At 48.2% G+C, this 18,132-nt stretch overlaps 1 protein-coding gene across 2 annotated transcripts in view; it reads right to left on the bottom strand.

The window, feature by feature from the left end:
- The window catches only part of THOP1 (thimet oligopeptidase 1), an 88,867-nt gene that overhangs the window by 60,159 nt on the left and 10,576 nt on the right, over positions 1 to 18,132 (bottom strand). For both annotated transcript variants that reach the window (XM_085638416.1, XM_085638417.1), the window contains exons 2-3: positions 12,171 to 12,374; positions 1,622 to 1,770 (exon numbers count right to left, since the gene is read on the bottom strand). In XM_085638416.1, the coding sequence (XP_085494542.1) occupies positions 1,622 to 1,770; positions 12,171 to 12,374 (353 nt within the window). The remainder of the gene's footprint in view (positions 1 to 1,621; positions 1,771 to 12,170; positions 12,375 to 18,132) is intronic.

The raw sequence follows: 18,132 nt of genomic DNA, 5'->3' as shown, positions 1-18,132 counted from the left end.
TCATCTCTCACCACTCAAATGGATGACAGACTTGTCTAATCTAGAATCGCTGGGACTGCTCCAAATGTGATCTCCTTCCGCTGTCACGGAGTAGATACACATTACTGTCCCCATCATATGATTTTCCTTAATTCACCCACCCACCAAAAAATGAATTTCTAAAGTACATCCTAAAACATGATGTGCATCAGGAGAAGCAGGTTTGAGCTACGCAGCTGACTTGAACTCCATTCTTTGGATTGCTCATCCCTTTTTAACCTTGCATTCTTGGGTCCACTGAAACACTAAGCTCGCACTAAACTCTTAGCAACCTGGAAATAATCCTATATCGTAAAGGTTCCATGAACATTATTTAGGAACTGTAGAGATCGAACAATGACGGCACACACAGAAGGGGGCTTGGGACTCTCTAGGAAAAGCTGCATTGAAGCTTGAGAGATTTGTAACTGCGCGTTGAGATTCAAGTGTTGTAGGTTTGAATACGCTGGGTTCAGCTTCAGTTTATGAACACCAGTAGGAGCATTTTATGGATAATTAGAGGGCACAATGTTGTATCTTGATTAATGTAAGAACCCAGTTCTGGCCTTTGTCTAACAATCTCTAACCCTTGACCCCTGCAAGCACTATACCCACATCCTGTATAGTGCTTGCAGGGGTCAAATAGTCTTAACCACTGGCAATCGCTCCAAGTATCATCATAATTCAGCATTTTTCATCCTCTGTGCCACTCCGGACAGGGATCCACCAAAAGCAAATCGGTACTGACTCTGTACCCGTGTATAACAGCTCACCCGAACTGTGAGGAAGGCCCAATGCAGAAAGGAAGACAAGCAACCGCAGGCCAGTCCAGACTTAGGCTTCATCCGTGGGGTTTGTCTGAATGCTGGAGCACAGCAAGCAAGGAGCCCACACCTGGGCAGACCCTTGCCAAATTAGGGTGTAACAGCAAGCACAGAAAAGGTGACAGGAAAAATACCTGCAAATAATCTAAACTACTGGCAATCACTTTTGGTAGCATTCCAAACAATTCATTTTCACCCACTACACCATTCTAGAAATAGCCCCCCCTTGACGCTAATCAGTACTAAACAGTTTCTCATAGAATAGTTAATTCTGAACTGCGAGGCAAGATCCCCTCCAAAAGAGAACACAAGCCACCCCAGAAAATGTTCAGCATTTCAGTACACCACTCACCCTTGCAGGTTATTTCATCGGTACCCTTTCGCTCACCATCTGCAGATCCTGTGATCGGCAACTTCAGAAAGACCTGTGTTCCTTGTGCCTGCAGCAGGCACATTCTTCCTTACAAGCCCTGTCTTCATATTAAGGTCCTGTGTTCACTGTGCAAGCCTTACTTGACTGGCCTATACACGATGCAGTGTGTGCAGTTTGTAGGCATTATGTCTAGGATAGGTTCTATGCTCCCAGTCTGCAGGCCTGGCGAAGTTCCTATGCTTATCTGCAGCAGGCCCTCTGGTTGCTCTATGCCATGTGCGTGATCCCTGCAAGGAGCGATCTCTCGCAGGACCATTTAGGTATGATGTGATCCCTGTGCTCACCTGCTGTGGGCCATGTGGCAGCTGCATTCCCTATTCTTGATCTTTGAATGCATTATACTGACCTGCAGCCGCTCAAGCCGCTGGAATACGTCTGGTCTCATACTCATCTCCACATCAAACTCCGAGAGTTTTTTGTCAGCCTCTGTACTCGCCGCACGCACGTCCTTATTGGGAGAGACATGCTGAGGGAAATCCAACATATTCCTCTGAACTGAAAAAAATAGCACAGGTCAGAATTATGCACAAGCTCTCCTTTAAGATACAAACACTTAGCAGATTCTGCGCACCAATGAAAAACACTGAACACCCCTACCACGAACAAGCTTCCAGGAAATAGATGCATACAGGATTCAGCAGTAAAACTGAAGGACAACACATCTCTGCACCGATCAGTGGTTATAGTGCAGCTCTTCAGCCCTCAGCCATGTGTACAGTTCTACTCTCCCTGACCATGCCATCTTTACCATGTACTTTTCCACTCTCCAACCAATCATGTTTACATCCCATTCTCCAACCAATCATGTATTCTGTTCCCCTCTACTCCAATCATGTGTACCTACTACTCTCCATCCTGACGTACTTTTGCTCTGCCAATCAAGCGCACTGTCCCACTCTCCAACCCATTATGCTTGCTGTACCACTCTCCATTCCGATCAGGTGTACTGGTCCATTCTCCACCGATTGTGCATCCTTCGCACTTTTCACCCTGACCATGTACTCTTCTACTGTCCTCAAATCAAATGTACCAGCTCCCTACCACTCTCACCACGTGCACTGTACCACACTGCTCCGACCACATATCTTGTCCCAGTCCTGCAGACCAGATGTACAGTCCATCTCGCCCATGATTAGCTGCACGTTTACCCTCCTGAGAATGTACCGTCCCACTTTCCAGTCCCTAACTAAGTATACTTTCTCACTTTTCTCTCACCAACATAATGTGTAACATCCCATTCTCCCATTCATGTACACTGCCAGCACTTCAAACATTGTGCACCGCCCTACTTTCACAGTCATGGGCGCAGTCTGCTTCCCCCTTAATGAGCACTGCCCGCTCCCCAATCATGTGATCTGCCTCACTCCCACAGCCATGCCCACTGCCCCACTCCCTCAGCAATGTGCTCTGCCTCGCTCCCCCAGACATGTGCACTGCAAGGCTCTTCCAACTATGTCGACTGCCCTGTCCACCAACCATGTCCACTGCCTCACTCCCCCAACCATGTCGACTGCCCTGTCCACCAACCATGTGCTCTGCCTCGCTCCCCCAGACATGTGCACTGCAAGGCTCTCCCAACCATGTCCCCCCTTCACAGACGATGACTCTACATTCTCCAACTCCCAACTATATCAGACTTTCAAGCGAACATGTGCTTTCCCTCCACTGCCTGCTTATGGCGTCCCACCACTGTGCAGTTCTCCACTCTCTACCCTCCGCCTGCTGGTGTCTTTAACATGCCAACATTCACTGTGTAACATACTATGTGCGGAGTCTGCTTATCTTTGTGTAAAGTGTCTATTTGCTAGAGTACAGTTCCCTCACAAACAAGAGCTCCTGAGAGGTCTTTGGAGGGCGCAGGTTTCATGGTTCCTTTCCAAGGGTTGTATCAGGTATTGAGGCCTCTGAGGCACAGAGGCTGGCTCAGGTCTCCTTGTTCCTTTCCAAGGGTTGTATCAGGTATTGAGGCTTCTGAGGCACAGAGGCTGGCTCGGGTCTCCTCGTTCCTTTCCAAGGGTTGTATCAGGTCTTGAGGCTTCTGAGGCACAGAGGCTGGCTCGGGTCTCCTCGTTCCTTTCCAAGGGTTGCATCAGGTATTGAGGCCTCTGAGGCGCAGAGGCTGGCTCAGGTCTCCTTGTTCCTTTCCAAGGGTTGTATCAGGTATTGAGACTTCTGAGGCACAGAGGCTGGCTCGGGTCTCCTCGTTCCTTTCGAAGGGTTGCATCAGGTCTTGAGGCTTCTGAGGCACAGAGGCTGGCTCGGGTCTCCTCGTTCCTTTCCAAGGGTTATATCAGGTATTGAGGCTTCTGAGGCACAGAGGCTGGCTTAGGTCTCCTCGTTCCTTTAAAAGGGTTGTATCAGGTATTGAGGCTTCTGAGGCACAGAGGCTGGCTCAGGTCTCCTCGTTCCTTTAAAAGGGTTGTATCAGGTATTGAGGCTTCTGAGGCACAGAGGCTGGCTCAGGTCTCCTCGTTCCTTTCCAAGGGTTGCATCAGATATTGAGGCCTCTGAGGCACAGAGGTTGGCTCAGGTCTCCTCGTTCCTTTCCAAGGGATGTATCAGGTATTGAGGCTTCTGAGGCACAGAGGCTGGCTCAGGTCTCCTCGTTCCTTTCCAAGGGTTGTATCAGGTATTGAGGCTTCTGAGGCACAGAGGCTGGCTCGGGTCTCCTCGTTCCTTTCCAAGGGTTGCATCAGGTCTTGAGGCTTCTGAGGCACAGAGGCTGGCTCAGGTCTCCTTGTTCCTTTCCAAGGGTTATATCAGGTATTGAGGCTTCTGAGGCACAGAGGCTGGCTTAGGTCTCCTCGTTCCTTTAAAATGGTTGTATCAGGTATTGAGGCTTCTGAGGCACAGAGGCTGGCTTAGGTCTCCTCGTTCCTTTAAAAGGGTTGTATCAGGTATTGAGGCCTCTGAGGCACAGAGGCTGGCTCAGGTCTCCTTGTTCCTTTCCAAGGGTTGTATCAGGTCTTGAGGCTTCTGAGGCACAGAGGCTGGCTCAGGTCTCCTCGTTCCTTTCCAAGGGTTGCATAAGGTCTTGAGGCTTCTGAGGCACAGAGGCTGGCTCAGGTCTCCTTGTTCCTTTCCAAGGGTTGTATCAGGTATTGAGGCTTCTGAGGCACAGAGGCTGGCTCGGGTCTCCTCGTTCCTTTCCAAGGGTTGTATCAGGTCTTGAGGCTTCTGAGGCACAGAGGCTGGCTCGGGTCTCCTCGTTCCTTTCCAAGGGTTGCATCAGGTATTGAGGCCTCTGAGGCGCAGAGGCTGGCTCAGGTCTCCTTGTTCCTTTCCAAGGGTTGTATCAGGTATTGAGACTTCTGAGGCACAGAGGCTGGCTCGGGTCTCCTCGTTCCTTTCCAAGGGTTGCATCAGGTCTTGAGGCTTCTGAGGCACAGAGGCTGGCTCAGGTCTCCTTGTTCCTTTCCAAGGGTTATATCAGGTATTGAGGCTTCTGAGGCACAGAGGCTGGCTTAGGTCTCCTCGTTCCTTTAAACGGGTTGTATCAGGTATTGAGGCTTCTGAGGCACAGAGGCTGGCTCAGGTCTCCTCGTTCCTTTAAAAGGGTTGTATCAGGTATTGAGGCTTCTGAGGCACAGAGGCTGGCTCAAGTCTCCTCGTTCCTTTCCAAGGGTTGCATCAGATATTGAGGCCTCTGAGGCACAGAGGTTGGCTCAGGTCTCCTCGTTCCTTTCCAAGGGATGTATCAGGTATTGAGGCTTCTGAGGCACAGAGGCTGGCTCAGGTCTCCTCGTTCCTTTCCAAGGGTTGTATCAGGTATTGAGGCTTCTGAGGCACAGAGGCTGGCTCGGGTCTCCTCGTTCCTTTCCAAGGGTTGCATCAGGTCTTGAGGCTTCTGAGGCACAGAGGCTGGCTCAGGTCTCCTTGTTCCTTTCCAAGGGTTATATCAGGTATTGAGGCTTCTGAGGCACAGAGGCTGGCTTAGGTCTCCTCGTTCCTTTAAAAGGGTTGTATCAGGTATTGAGGCTTCTGAGGCACAGAGGCTGGCTTAGGTCTCCTCGTTCCTTTAAAAGGGTTGTATCAGGTATTGAGGCTTCTGAGGCACAGAGGCTGGCTCAGGTCTCCTCGTTCCTTTCCAAGGGTTGCATAAGGTCTTGAGGCTTCTGAGGCACAGAGGCTGGCTCAGGTCTCCTTGTTCCTTTCCAAGGGTTGTATCAGATATTGAGGCCTCTGAGGCACAGAGGTTGGCTCAGGTCTCCTCGTTCCTTTCCAAGGGTTGCATCAGGTCTTGAGGCTTCTGAGGCACAGAGGCTGGCTCAGGTCTCCTCGTTCCTTTCCAAGGGTTGTATCAGGTATTGAGGCCTCTGAGGCACAGAGGCTGGCTCAGGTCTCCTTGTTCCTTTCCAAGGGTTGTATCAGGTATTGAGGCTTCTGAGGCACAGAGGCTGGCTCAGGTCTCCTCGTTCCTTTCCAAGGGTTGCATAAGGTCTTGAGGCTTCTGAGGCACAGACGCTGGCTCAGGTCTCCTTGTTCCTTTCCAAGTCTTGTATAAGGTATTGAGGCTTCTGAGGCACAGAAGCTGGCTAATAAATCCTGTACTTCACTCACAGCACAAGCACCAGCACCAGAGCAGAAGCTGAATCCAGCTCACCGCTTTCAGGCTGAGGAACAAGTACCACGCCTCCACCTCTGGCCCTGTGGCTTGAATTAAGGGTTTGGCCAATCAAACCCAGACTCGGTATCTGAAGCCAGTCACAATCAAACAAGCACTAGACATAGGAGCTGCCAGGGCCAGTGTGCTGTGCATCACCCAGCACTTACTAGCACAGGATTCTACCGAGCTGTAGAAAAAGATCCTTTTCTGAGCCCACAACACACACTATCTCAGAATCTGTACTTAGGATTTTTGGCTCCAACAGACATCTAGTCATTATGCTACTCTATGTGATGCACCCCATACTCAACACTTTTACCCATTTGGGAGGGGGTGGTCGCAGGTGGAAAAGTACTCTTTTTTAACTTCAAAAACTTTACTGAAAAACCTTGGCACAATACAAACAAGCACAAGATATAATGCCAACTTCACAGCAAAACTACAATATGTGGTAAAAACAAGAAACTGCAACATCCAGTTGGCGTACCTCCTGTGTACATCCTTCCTTCACCATGCCCTCCGCAACTATAATTATAATTCAACACAACTCTTTATAAACGCAGAGCACAAATGGCTAGGTTACAGGAATAAACAAACAATCCCAAAACAGTTCATCTTTAATGTGCAGTACCCTGTCAGGTGTGTTCACGCTGGTTTGTGCAATACTTGGCATATATAGAAAAATCTACAGTTCTTTCATTTCTGACAAATCTGATTTCTACTCTCTGATCTGCCGTGAAGTTCTCCACATACGTATTTATTATCAGTATTCTCGCGATCGGATCCTCTGCCACTCCATCAATGCTGGCAACTTCAGAAATGGACCCCAAACCGCGTCAAACCGAAGCACTCTGTTTTTTTCAAAGGTTGCCAGTGTGTGCATGTCATCAAATTACGAGTCCCCTGTAAGAGTCGTATCCATTTCATACCCATATAATGCCTAGTCCCGGCTGGTGTCACAGCCAACCGCCTACAACTGTATATTAGCATATCTAGCACATCAAACGCTGTGTAGGACCGCTAGTCGCTTGTAGGAGTAATTTTATTTTTTATATCAAGCGTATTTCTGACCATGCATTCCAATAACTTTGAAGCCGTTGGCATTCCCATATTATGTGTATTATGTCACTTGTCACCCTCACATCTCCAGCACTCCGCTTTGATAATCATGCTGCTTTATGTAGTTTGTGCTGCGACCAATGCTACCTGTGCATGACGCTCTCTCCCTTGAAACACTGTCTATAGCACACTCACGCATCCACGTATCCTACAACTCAATGTGCTCACTCCCTTCCTACATACCCTATACTGTGGTATGTTTGCCCTACCCTTCCCTACACGGTCATTCTCAACTCTCACATGTCATGTGTTGTAGCATCTTCACCCTATCAAAACTAGAGACAGCGCTCATTCCCACATGCTCTACACTAGTAACCCTGATCACTCACTTATCCTACCCTCTGATGCTCTCACACTTTATGCATGACGTAGGTGGACACTCTTTTTTGCTCTCCTACACAACATATACCGAAAGGTTCTCATTCACCAGATAACATATATAACATGGAGCTTTTACCACCTTCCTCCACAAATCATACATTCAGAGACTGTGGCAAACCACACGCTCTACTCCTTATCGTACCCGTTGCCATGTTCACCACCTGAATACCTTACACAGTGGAGCTCGTAACTCTCTAAAAATACCTTTTTGACACATCTCTCCCTCTTCTACAAACCCTGCTCATTGATGGCCTCAATATCTGTTTGGGAGTGCTCGTCTACCAGCTCCGTCCCTCCACATACTAAGAACTTCTCAACCTTATAGCATAGAAAGTGGCATTCAGTTTAACACAGCCTTACAAGGCATACTTACACCCACTACTTTAGAGAGCTCTCACCCCACGCAAAGATGTGCATGGATGTTCTCATCCCACACATAGTCTACAGCAGGATACACAAGCACCACCCACAAGAAACATTTAACTCTCTAACTCGGTATAGCTTGCAGAAGCACCAGGGCGCTCTCATGCAAGAGCAGCACAAACATTGTGCTTTGTAGGTGCCGCACATCAGGCCATGCGAACAACAGGAAACTGCTGATGCCAGTTCATCGTCGACAATGAGCTCTGCTTACTCAGGCTTTTTTCAGAGCTCTGATAAAATAAAGAATTTTTCCTGTGTTGCTGGTTTGATTCTGTAGTAATGAAAGGCTACTCGCCCCTGCACGGCAGACAACAAACCCTCTCCCTCCAGCACCATTATCACCATTGATAAACAACAGCCTTTGAGGACATGCCACCAATAAACATCATGTGACCTTACAGGCAGCGTCAGGATCCACAGTGGAAAGACCACGATCACGCCTAAAGAGTTAGAAGGGACACATGCCCCACCCAAATGTGGGCACTGAGGTACAAAATCTGGAAACATCTCATAATTAAGAACCCAGTAGAAACAGAGCTTGTTTTTGATACAACAGTTACTTCAGTGGTGTCTTCTTTCACGCGATGAACAATTTTCAGTCTAGCAGCGCCACCAGACACAACTTCACCCAGAGATCCCCCTCACAGCCATCATGATTCTCAGGGCAGAGAACTGGCCCCAGGACAGTCCCTGCCCGTACTAGGTCCTTCCGAGTGCAGAGGACTAACAGCGAGTCAGCTGTCCCTCCGTTCCATAAAAAAACAAAACTGAGAACTCCAGCTAAAAATTAAAACGTAGAAATTGCATTTCCATGAGAAATGTGATAAAATTGAAAGGAAACACAGGTTGTAAGAGTCTGCTTTCTACATCCACCAAGATCTGGAAAGGATCATACAAGGCCCTTCACAACACCGGACACACATTTCTGAACAACCGCCTCTCCTCCCACACACCCAAAAAACACCTCTGATCAGCTGATCTCTCTGGCCACCGTCCCACACATCTCCAAGACCAGAACGGGAGGAAAGTCTTCTCCTACCTCGCAGACAAGCCCTGGAACGACCCCCCCTCAACCTCCGGCAAGCTCCCACATTGCCCCAGTTCAGGAAGGACCTCAAGACCTGGCTCTTCGGATGACCCCAGCACTCAAAGGAGCCGCCCCCTCCCCTGCAAGTGCCTTGAGACTCTCACAGGTGAGTAGTTGCACTTTACAAATCCTGATTGATTGATTGAAGGAGCACCAGATATTGTCTGGCAAGGATAATAGCAAAAATAATGGTTCTGTCGGGTGCAAGCAACTATTTCTTATCCTGTTAACTTAATTATTTAGACCATTCAAAAAAGTGCTCATATTTCGAAATTGAGACAATTCGAGTGACAAGGAACACAAAAAATAACACAAGAACAATACTGCGTATTTAACGTCCAGCGCACCTCTGTGCGAAGTAATTACTCCGCCGCAGCGTTGAAATAATTTGATTGAACATGATGGTGCTGTAATACGTATACAGACCAGATTCCCAGTTGCCAACATTGACTAGCTAGCCAGGATTCTCTCAGGTTGCCCCTAGGCTGTCAACCCCTCCCCCATTGTCCTGATGAAGGCCCGCATTGACCACTCAATAATGCATATATTGGGTTGAAACGTCGACGGCACCGCCTGGTCCAGATCAAGACTCTGCATGCAAATAATTAATTTGGATATAGCAGCAGAGCCATTGTCTTTTGTTAGACACTCTGGCCTCCCATGTACATATTGCTATCACTTTGTATATAATACTCACCTTATTTTTTCACTAAGCACAATATGTCACTCAATCGCGCAGCACGTTAGATGTCACAGAGTTTTGACAGCATTTTATTAATCTATGGGTATATATACATGATGGAATTTATATGAAAGAAGGTAGTACCCATTACGCAGTATTGTTCTTGTGTTATTTTTTGTGTTCCTTGTCACTCGAATTGTCTCAATATCGAAATATGAGAACTTTTTTGAATGGTGTAAATAATTAAGTTAACAGGATAAGAAATAGTTGCTTGCACCCGACAGAACCATTGTTTTTGCTTACATATCATACCCAGGTTCTGAGGGACACTGGGTCACCCTATTCTATACTGAATCTGGCAAGGATAATATGCAACAAAAAGAAGGAAATGGTAATAAAAAAATAAAAAAATAAGTTGTGGAAGTATTAGGGTAGTTAGTGACAGGTACAGAGGTGCAAAAAGGGTATTGAGGAGGGAGCAGGGTAAAAAAATCAAAGGGAAAGGGGGGCCCAGCAGGAGTATGTGGGGTGAAAAATAAAAGGGGGCTCAGGAGGAAACTACCCTGAAAAATAAAAAGAAGGGCATTTAAGGTAGTGAAGAGGTTGCCACCAGACAACAAAAACAAAATTAAACAGTAGGCATAAATCGGATAAAAACAAACGTGATGCACAACATTTTTTAGCATGAAGAGATTTCATCAGGATCGGTTCACTAGCCTGGTGAATGCCTTTGAAAGGGAAAAACAGGAGGCAACTGGCTTAATGGAAAGTCGTCCACAAATCCAGTTTCACCACACTCATTTCTCCTGAACTTCACTCAGAACGGCACATCATTACACTCCGAGAATGGGCCCCGGGATGAATGTGAATCATACGCGGCCGTCCCAGGTGCGCTTTTAACTAACCTAGTGAGTGAGAGATCCAGAGGCACAACAGTTCACACAGTAACTCAGGCTGGTGCATTTACATCACATCAGTACTGCCCACCTCGGGCTCTCAAACCTCACTTGTATAAACCCAGAAACTTGGAGAGATGACAGCTTAGCAGGTGATGGAAGTCTGCTGAGGTTTCAGTCCGTTTCTCCTCATTCTATAGACATCTTGGTCTCAGGTGAAAGGGCCTTCTGGTTTCTCAAATTAAAGAAACATCAGAGATTCCTGAGAAGATGGCTGGAAAATGGCCAGTGATGCTCAGCTGGAGCTGTGCTGAGGTGATGCTGCATTGATGCTGAGGTGATGGTGCGCGAATGATGAACTGGTGCTGCGTTAGTGCTGAATTTCTGCTGCGGTGAGGGTGCTGAGGTGCACAGGTGGCGGCTGCTCTGATGAGCAGGTGGTGCTGTACGGATGCTGAAATGGTGCTCTGTTGAGGTGTGGCTGCACCGGTGCTGTGGTGTTGCGCTGATGATACACTGGTGGTGCTGTGCTGATGCTGAGGTGGTGCTGCCCTGAGGGTGAGGTGGTGCTGCGCTGAGGCTGAGGTGGTGCTTGCCACACTGATGCTGAGTGATACTGAGGTGGTGCTGAGTGATGCTGACGTGGTGGTGCTGCGTTGGTGCTCAGGTGGTGCTAAGGGAGGCTTAGTTAGTGCTATGCACAAAGTAAATAGGTTGATCTTACTGTCTGCCGTCTTCTTAAACTACACTTCCATTAAGTAAGTATATTATTTAAGGTTTGGACATTTGAGCAAATGAAACCAAAAATGTTATAGGATGAAAAACAACATCCCCGCCTCCTGAAATGGCTTGTGAAAGCAAAACAGTGGAAAACCAGATAAGGACATGATTTGCAGTCTTCGAGCCCAGGCAAGAGAAAAATTAGTGCAACTAAACTCCATGTAACAGGGCCAGTCTCCAGGGCGTGACCAAAACGGCATAAGGAGAGACAAATGTACACAATTCACCAATGAAAACAAAGGAATGGGCACATAAAGGAACAAATCAAAACGGATGGGTGTGCTGAAAGCCCATATAGTAGACACCGCAAGTTCTTTTTTTGTTAAAGTCAATTTTAATTGTTTTCTAAAAGTTAATAAAGATGTCAATGTAAGTTTCATAAAGGACCCTTCCCTTGCAGTCAGTGAGGTCCTACCCGAAACACTAGTCTTGGAAAGGATGAAGGTATAACGTGGAGTTTCAGCACCTTCCTCTGACACATACGTGAAACAAGTGCTCATGCCATCGTCCCTGTAAAACACACACACAATGCATTGTGAAGCTTGAACCAGTGCTTGGAAGAACCCTACCTATTTACTCCCCTTCAATGTCAACCAGTGTCAAAGCTGCAACATGCCTGCCCTGGTCCTTTGTGAATCTTCTGTAGTGAGGTTGTAAGCCTAGGAGAATCCTACACGAGTAATCCAACTTTATGTTCGATAGCACCTTCAGTTGCCACACACAAATGCCATTGTCTTGTGTAAAACGCATGCCATATGCCTTCTGAAGCTTGAGCAGGGCTCTAGCAGTCCCCTACCCTCGTACTACACCACCGCATCAGCCAGCACCTGTAAATGCCACACAACCACCACTGTCCTCTGTTAAACACAACACTCACCCCACACGGTCTGAAGCGTGACCCAAAAGCTGTCAGAATCCTACCTGTGTACTCCGCCTCCACGTCAGCCAGCACCTTCAGAGTGCTCTCCACCGAGACAGCCTCAAGATCCTGCGCACCCACCGCGTCGTAGACGCTCTTTGTTTTCTCAATAAGGTCAGCAGTCATAGCGGTGATCTGCTCGCTCGACAAGTTCCAGCACAGGCGATTTACTTGACCCTTACCAGCCTGGTTATTCATGGCGTCACCTGTGAACAACAAATACATGAGGAGGCTGGAAACGAGACGGTATCGGCCATTGAAACCCAAGGAACACTGAACACATGTATCAAGTGCTGGCTCCCATATTCAGTGGGCCAAAGGTAAGGACTGAAATGACCGACCCACCGAATCTTGACATTGACAAAGACCATCTCACAAGCATCCTTCCTCTCATGACAATGGCCCGAGGGCCTGGGACTTGCTATGTCCTCTTCTCCACTCGCTAACCCTCTGAAGTGGCATCCGGCCCGAAAGATGATAATCATATTTGCCACAAATCATACATCAGGGTTAGGAAAAGTACGTGTACTAGAAAAAAGCACCAGATTAGTATGTCATTTTAAAGGCCTGAAAAACAAACAGCAGGTTGGAGTCCAGCAAACTAAAAAAGAACACCTGCTGAAATGGCAACTTTTCAATAGTTTTATAAAAAAAAACATTGCAACATTAACATTGACCTGAAGACAGAGAAACCTATTCCATACACTTGTTCTTACCATTTCCAAGTCCCTCCTTTCTATCCTCTTCCTCAGGTGATCAACAACAGTAGAATGAGGATGGCAGTGGTGGGTGCACATCACCCACAAACTGTGGGCTGTGCCCTCTTGTGCTCTCTGATGAACGTTGGTGTCCTGTAACTACCCCAGGCTATGGCTGTCGTGAGAATCTACCCAGCCAAACACAGATGACAGTATTGACTCCATTTAGAAATACCTTAAGTATGGCGTTGAGCCTCGTTGCGAGTATTAGGCACATGGTCATAACATTCTATCCCCAGCAAGAGAGCAAGGAATGTAGATGCTGAAGCGTCCCATGCTCCACACTTATCCAATCAACCAGTGACCATAGGAGCAGTGAACACGCAGTCATACAATAATGTATTTTAAAACTAGGGATAATGTGTACTTTTACCACACACTCACGGTCTTCTGCCACTTAATTCACTTACAGTTTTCAGACCATCATCAACACTTCCACAAAATAATGATTAGTTCCCCCCTTCCTCATACATCACACCCCTCCGGGGGTAAAACGATGGCTCCTTCCCATAGAAGCAGAGCAGCTACCCCTCTAGTGCTCAACTTCCAGCTGCAAGTAAAATGTCATAAAAGGTAGTGAGAGAGTTGCAGGGTCACCCAATCAGCAATCATCAGCTGGGTTTCCAACATAGACGCCTCCAGGCGTTGCAAGCAGTCCTGCTGGAAATGATCAATGCCATCTTAAACATTGTAAAGATGGTGTGGTCATGTATGTCCTACTAGCCATCATGGCTACATTTGGCACGGACGACCGTCCCCTTCCACTGGAACATCTGAAGTCAGTAGCAAGTGCTGCGGTCCCAGCAGTAACATGGGTTAAGGTCTCTCTTTCCAGAACCACCATCACAGTCAGACTGTTCAACTTCGACTCCTGCCCCTCAAAAAGGGGATGGAGAGTACCACAAGACCCCAACTTATCAACATGCTGCCACTGAATTCATGTATTTATTGAGAAAATTATGGATGCACGACCGCCTGCTTCAACGGAACGAGGCAAACTAAAGATTATGTTCGAGGCATATGAGCTGCAGATTATACACTGTGCATAGATCGCCATCTGGTGTTGGGCCCGGATGTTTGCAGTTTGTTTTTCCTCTTGGAAAGTCTTTGGGAGTCACGAGGTCGGTGACTCCTCCTCTGGTTAGTATTGCGCATGGGCTTCGGTTCCATCCTCAGATTGTTTTTTTCCGCCATCGGGCTCGGATGTAATACTTCGCGCTCCGGTTCCGAACTTCCCAGTTCACCGATCGACACACAAATCCTCGCTCATCGAGCTTCTTCAAAGATAAATCATCTTACTCATCTTCTCTTCGGCACTTCTTCGATTCCGGTCGTCGACGGTGGCCTTCGGGCCTATTCCGGCTCCGGTCTCGGCTGATGGAAAGAACTCCCTTCAAGAAGTGCCCTCGATGTGGGTCCAAGTTTACCCACACCGATCTTCATGAGGTGTGCAACCTCTGCCTCTCCCCAGAACCCGAGGCCCGAGACTGTCCCGCCTGCAAGTCTTTTCGCTCAAAAAAGACTATTCGAGATCGACGGGCTAGACGCAACATGGCGCACTCCTCGACCTCCGCTCCAGTCGACATCTTCGGGGACGACGTCGAAGCTCCGGGACAGCAGGACATTGAACAGGAGGACGACGACCTCGTCAGCGCTTCCGAGGCCGACGACTCAGATGTGGAGGACATCACCCCGGCGCAGCAGGTCGTGAGTACAATTCCCCCTCCCACGCCGATACCGAAAAAGGCGTCGGTCACACCTTCGCCTCCGGGCCTAGGCAAGACCAAGGACACTGCTTCTCACACCCCACCTTCGGGCCCGGTAAAGAAGCCTATTAAGCCTTCAGGCAGCTCGGGCTCGAGCCAGCCGACCACCGGTGCCGAGAAACACCCCCCGGCACCGAAGAAAAAAATCGGCCTCCACCTCCACACCGAACCCGGCACCGAACTCTTCGGTGCCGAAACCTGCTCCTCCGGCGCCGACCAAACATCACAAGGCCCTCGGCACCGACACTCCCGTGCCGAGACCTTCTTCGGCACCGACCAAATAATCGGAGGTCCCAAAGAAGCACGGCTTCGATAAGCCTAAAAGACAGTCGGCCCCGAAACCTTCGGCGCCGACCGAACAACCAGTGTCGCAGGAACTTTTCACACCGGATCCTCTGCAAAAAACACTCACCAAGGATCCAAAAACTGGACACTTGACATTGTCTTCAAAAAAGAGATACTTGGACAGGCCAGCTCCACCTCCACCTCCAAAGAGAAAGGACATTGCTACCTCTCCTTTCAGGGTGCCTTCCCCACCTCCTCCACCTCCACCACCCTCTCCACCTCCACCTCATCGTTCCCCCACCTTGTCTCTTGTCCCAGACGATTTGGGGGACCCTTATTATGATCCAGCAGATGTGCCACAAAATCCCACCCCTACTGGATCTCCAGACCCATGGGATGATTATAACAACCCGGACATCCCAGTTGTCCCACAGGATGACCTTTACCCATCTAGGCCATGCCCACCTGAAGATTCCTTGGGTTTTCACCATTTGTTACAACGGGCGGCACACTACCACGGGGTGGAATTACATACTGACCCAGTGGAGGAGGATTTTCTCCTAGACACCTTTGACGATGCACATAGGTCTACTGCCATTCTACCTATGCTAAAGGGCGTAATTAAACATGCCCCTGAGGTTTTTAAAGACTCAGTCAGGGCCAGGGTCCTTAATCCTCGTATAGACAAGAAATACAAAGCCGCCCCCACAGACCCTTCTTACATTAAGGGCCCTGCACCATTGGATTCCCTAGTGGTATCTACAGCTAGGAAACGCTCAAATTCTCAGGCGTCAGGCGAAGCACCCCCACATGACAAAGAGTCCAAGCTCCTAGACGCGTCAGGGAAGCGCACTGCGTCACTAGCATCCTACCAACAATGTGTGCAACATACCGCCGCTACGGTCCAACTACTTCACCAGCTAGGTTTCACGGTGAACCATCAAAAATCCCACCTGGTACCATCACACACAAAACAATATCTTGGAGCCACCATAGACACCTCAAAAGCCATAGCCTATCCCAATCCTGATTGCAAAAATACAGGCTCTGCGTCAAAAATTCCTATGTCAACACTCTCTCCCAGCAAGAGTGTTTATGCAACTCATAGGGATGATGGCCTCTTGCATCTTTATAGTGCCCCATGCAAGACTCCAAATGCGTCCACTCCAAGAGTGCTTAGCACGCCAGTGGAACCAGGCCCAGGGGCAACTGACAGATCTGGTGTTGGTAGACGGCACCCATCGCTCTCTGCAGTGGTGGAACACCACAAACCTTTCCAGAGGTCGACCGTTCCTGGTCCCGGTCCCACAAATAATCCTAACAGCAGATGCATCACTCTCCGGCTGGGGAGCTCATCTGTTACATCTCACAGCACAAGGCACATGGACGCCACAACAGAAGTTACTCCACATCAACCATCTGGAGTTACTAGCGATCTTCCTCGCCCTAAAATCCTTCCAGACGCAGATTTCAGGCAAGGCAGTCCTCAAGTGGGGGCATCCACACATTGCCCTATTCGCCAATCACGAAAACAAAAAATGCCCAAGCTTCGCCGCCAGATATCCACACCCATTGTCCAAAGGCAATGCGATATGGATGAACTGGTCAAACAAATTTGCATACGCTTTTCCACCTCTCCCACTAATTCCATTAGCTACAACAGCATTCCCTAACTCTGATCCTAGTAGCTCCAACATGGGCCAGACAACCGTGGTACACCACACTGCTGGAACTCTCACTGGTACCACACCAAAAGCTACACCTCTCACCATGCCTCCTAACCCAGAACCATGGAGAGATCAGGCACCCGGACCCAGCTCAGCTCAACCTTGCGATCTGGCTCCTGAGGTCCTAGAATTCGGATACCTTAACCTTCCCCCTGATTGCATGAACATTATCAGGGAAGCTAGACGCCCTACTACTAGAGCGTGCTATGCAGCAAAGTGGAAAAGATTTGTTGTTTACTGCCACAACAACACAATCAATCCTTTAAATGTATCCATACAGCACATTATATGTTATTTACTCCATTTACAAAGGTGTAACCTAGCATATACTTCCATTCGGTTACACCTCGCTGCAATCGCTGCTTATTTACAGAACAGGCAGCACCTCTCACTTTTCAAAGTGCCTGCCATCAAGTACTTTATGGAAGGCCTCAAAAGAGTAATTCCACCCAGAGTGCCACCCTCACCTGTCTGGAACTTGAATATAGTCCTCACACGGTTAATGGGACCCCCTTTCGAACCATTACATAAATGCGAACTGCAATTTCTCACATGGAAAACAGCTTTTCTGGTGGCCATCACTTCCCTCAGAAGGGTTAGTGAACTACAAGCACTCACTATACAGGAACCTTTTCTCCAGATGCATCACAACAAGATTGTACTCCGCACCAACCCCAAATTTCTACCCAAAGTAATTTCTCCATTCCATCTAAACCAGTCGGTAGAACTACCAGTCTTTTTCTCGCAACCCCAAACAGTTGCGGAAAGGGCTTTACACACACTGGATGTTAAAAGGGCTTTACTTTACTACATCCAGAGGACACAACCTTTCACGAAAACCAAACAACTATTTGTCTCCTTCTCCCCACCACACAAAGGCAACCCTATTTCTAAATCAGGGATAGCAAGGTGGATTGTAAAATGCATACAGATTTGCTACCACAAAGCAAAACGAACGCTATTGGTTCCCCCTAAAGCCCACTCTACAAGGAAGATAGGGGCTTCTATGGCTTTCCTAGGGAACATACCACTAGATGACATCTGCAAGGCAGCAACATGGTCAACACCGCACACCTTCACAAAACATTACTGTGTAGATGTGCAAACCAAGCAACAAGCTAGTGTGGGCCAAGCTGTACTAAAAACACTGTTTCAAACAACTGCAACGGATGCCGGTGGTCGCCGCTAGGGTTGGGTACTGCTATATAATCTATGCACAGTGTATAATCTGCAGCTCATATGCCTCGAACGGAATATGCTACTTACCAGTATGCATCTGTTCTTGGCATGTAGAGCTGCAGATCTATACACGCCCACCCGCCTCCCCGGCTACCTGTATCCGTTCCAGTCTTATCTTATTTAGATACAATACACATGGGTTTCTTTACTGTTACTACTACGCTCCATCTTTCCCTGCTGGCGAAAAAC

This window comes from Triturus cristatus, chromosome 12 (genome assembly GCF_964204655.1).
Source record: "Triturus cristatus chromosome 12, aTriCri1.1, whole genome shotgun sequence".
Taxonomy (NCBI): domain Eukaryota; kingdom Metazoa; phylum Chordata; class Amphibia; order Caudata; family Salamandridae; genus Triturus; species Triturus cristatus.
This window is presented reverse-complemented; position numbering and strand designations above follow the sequence as displayed.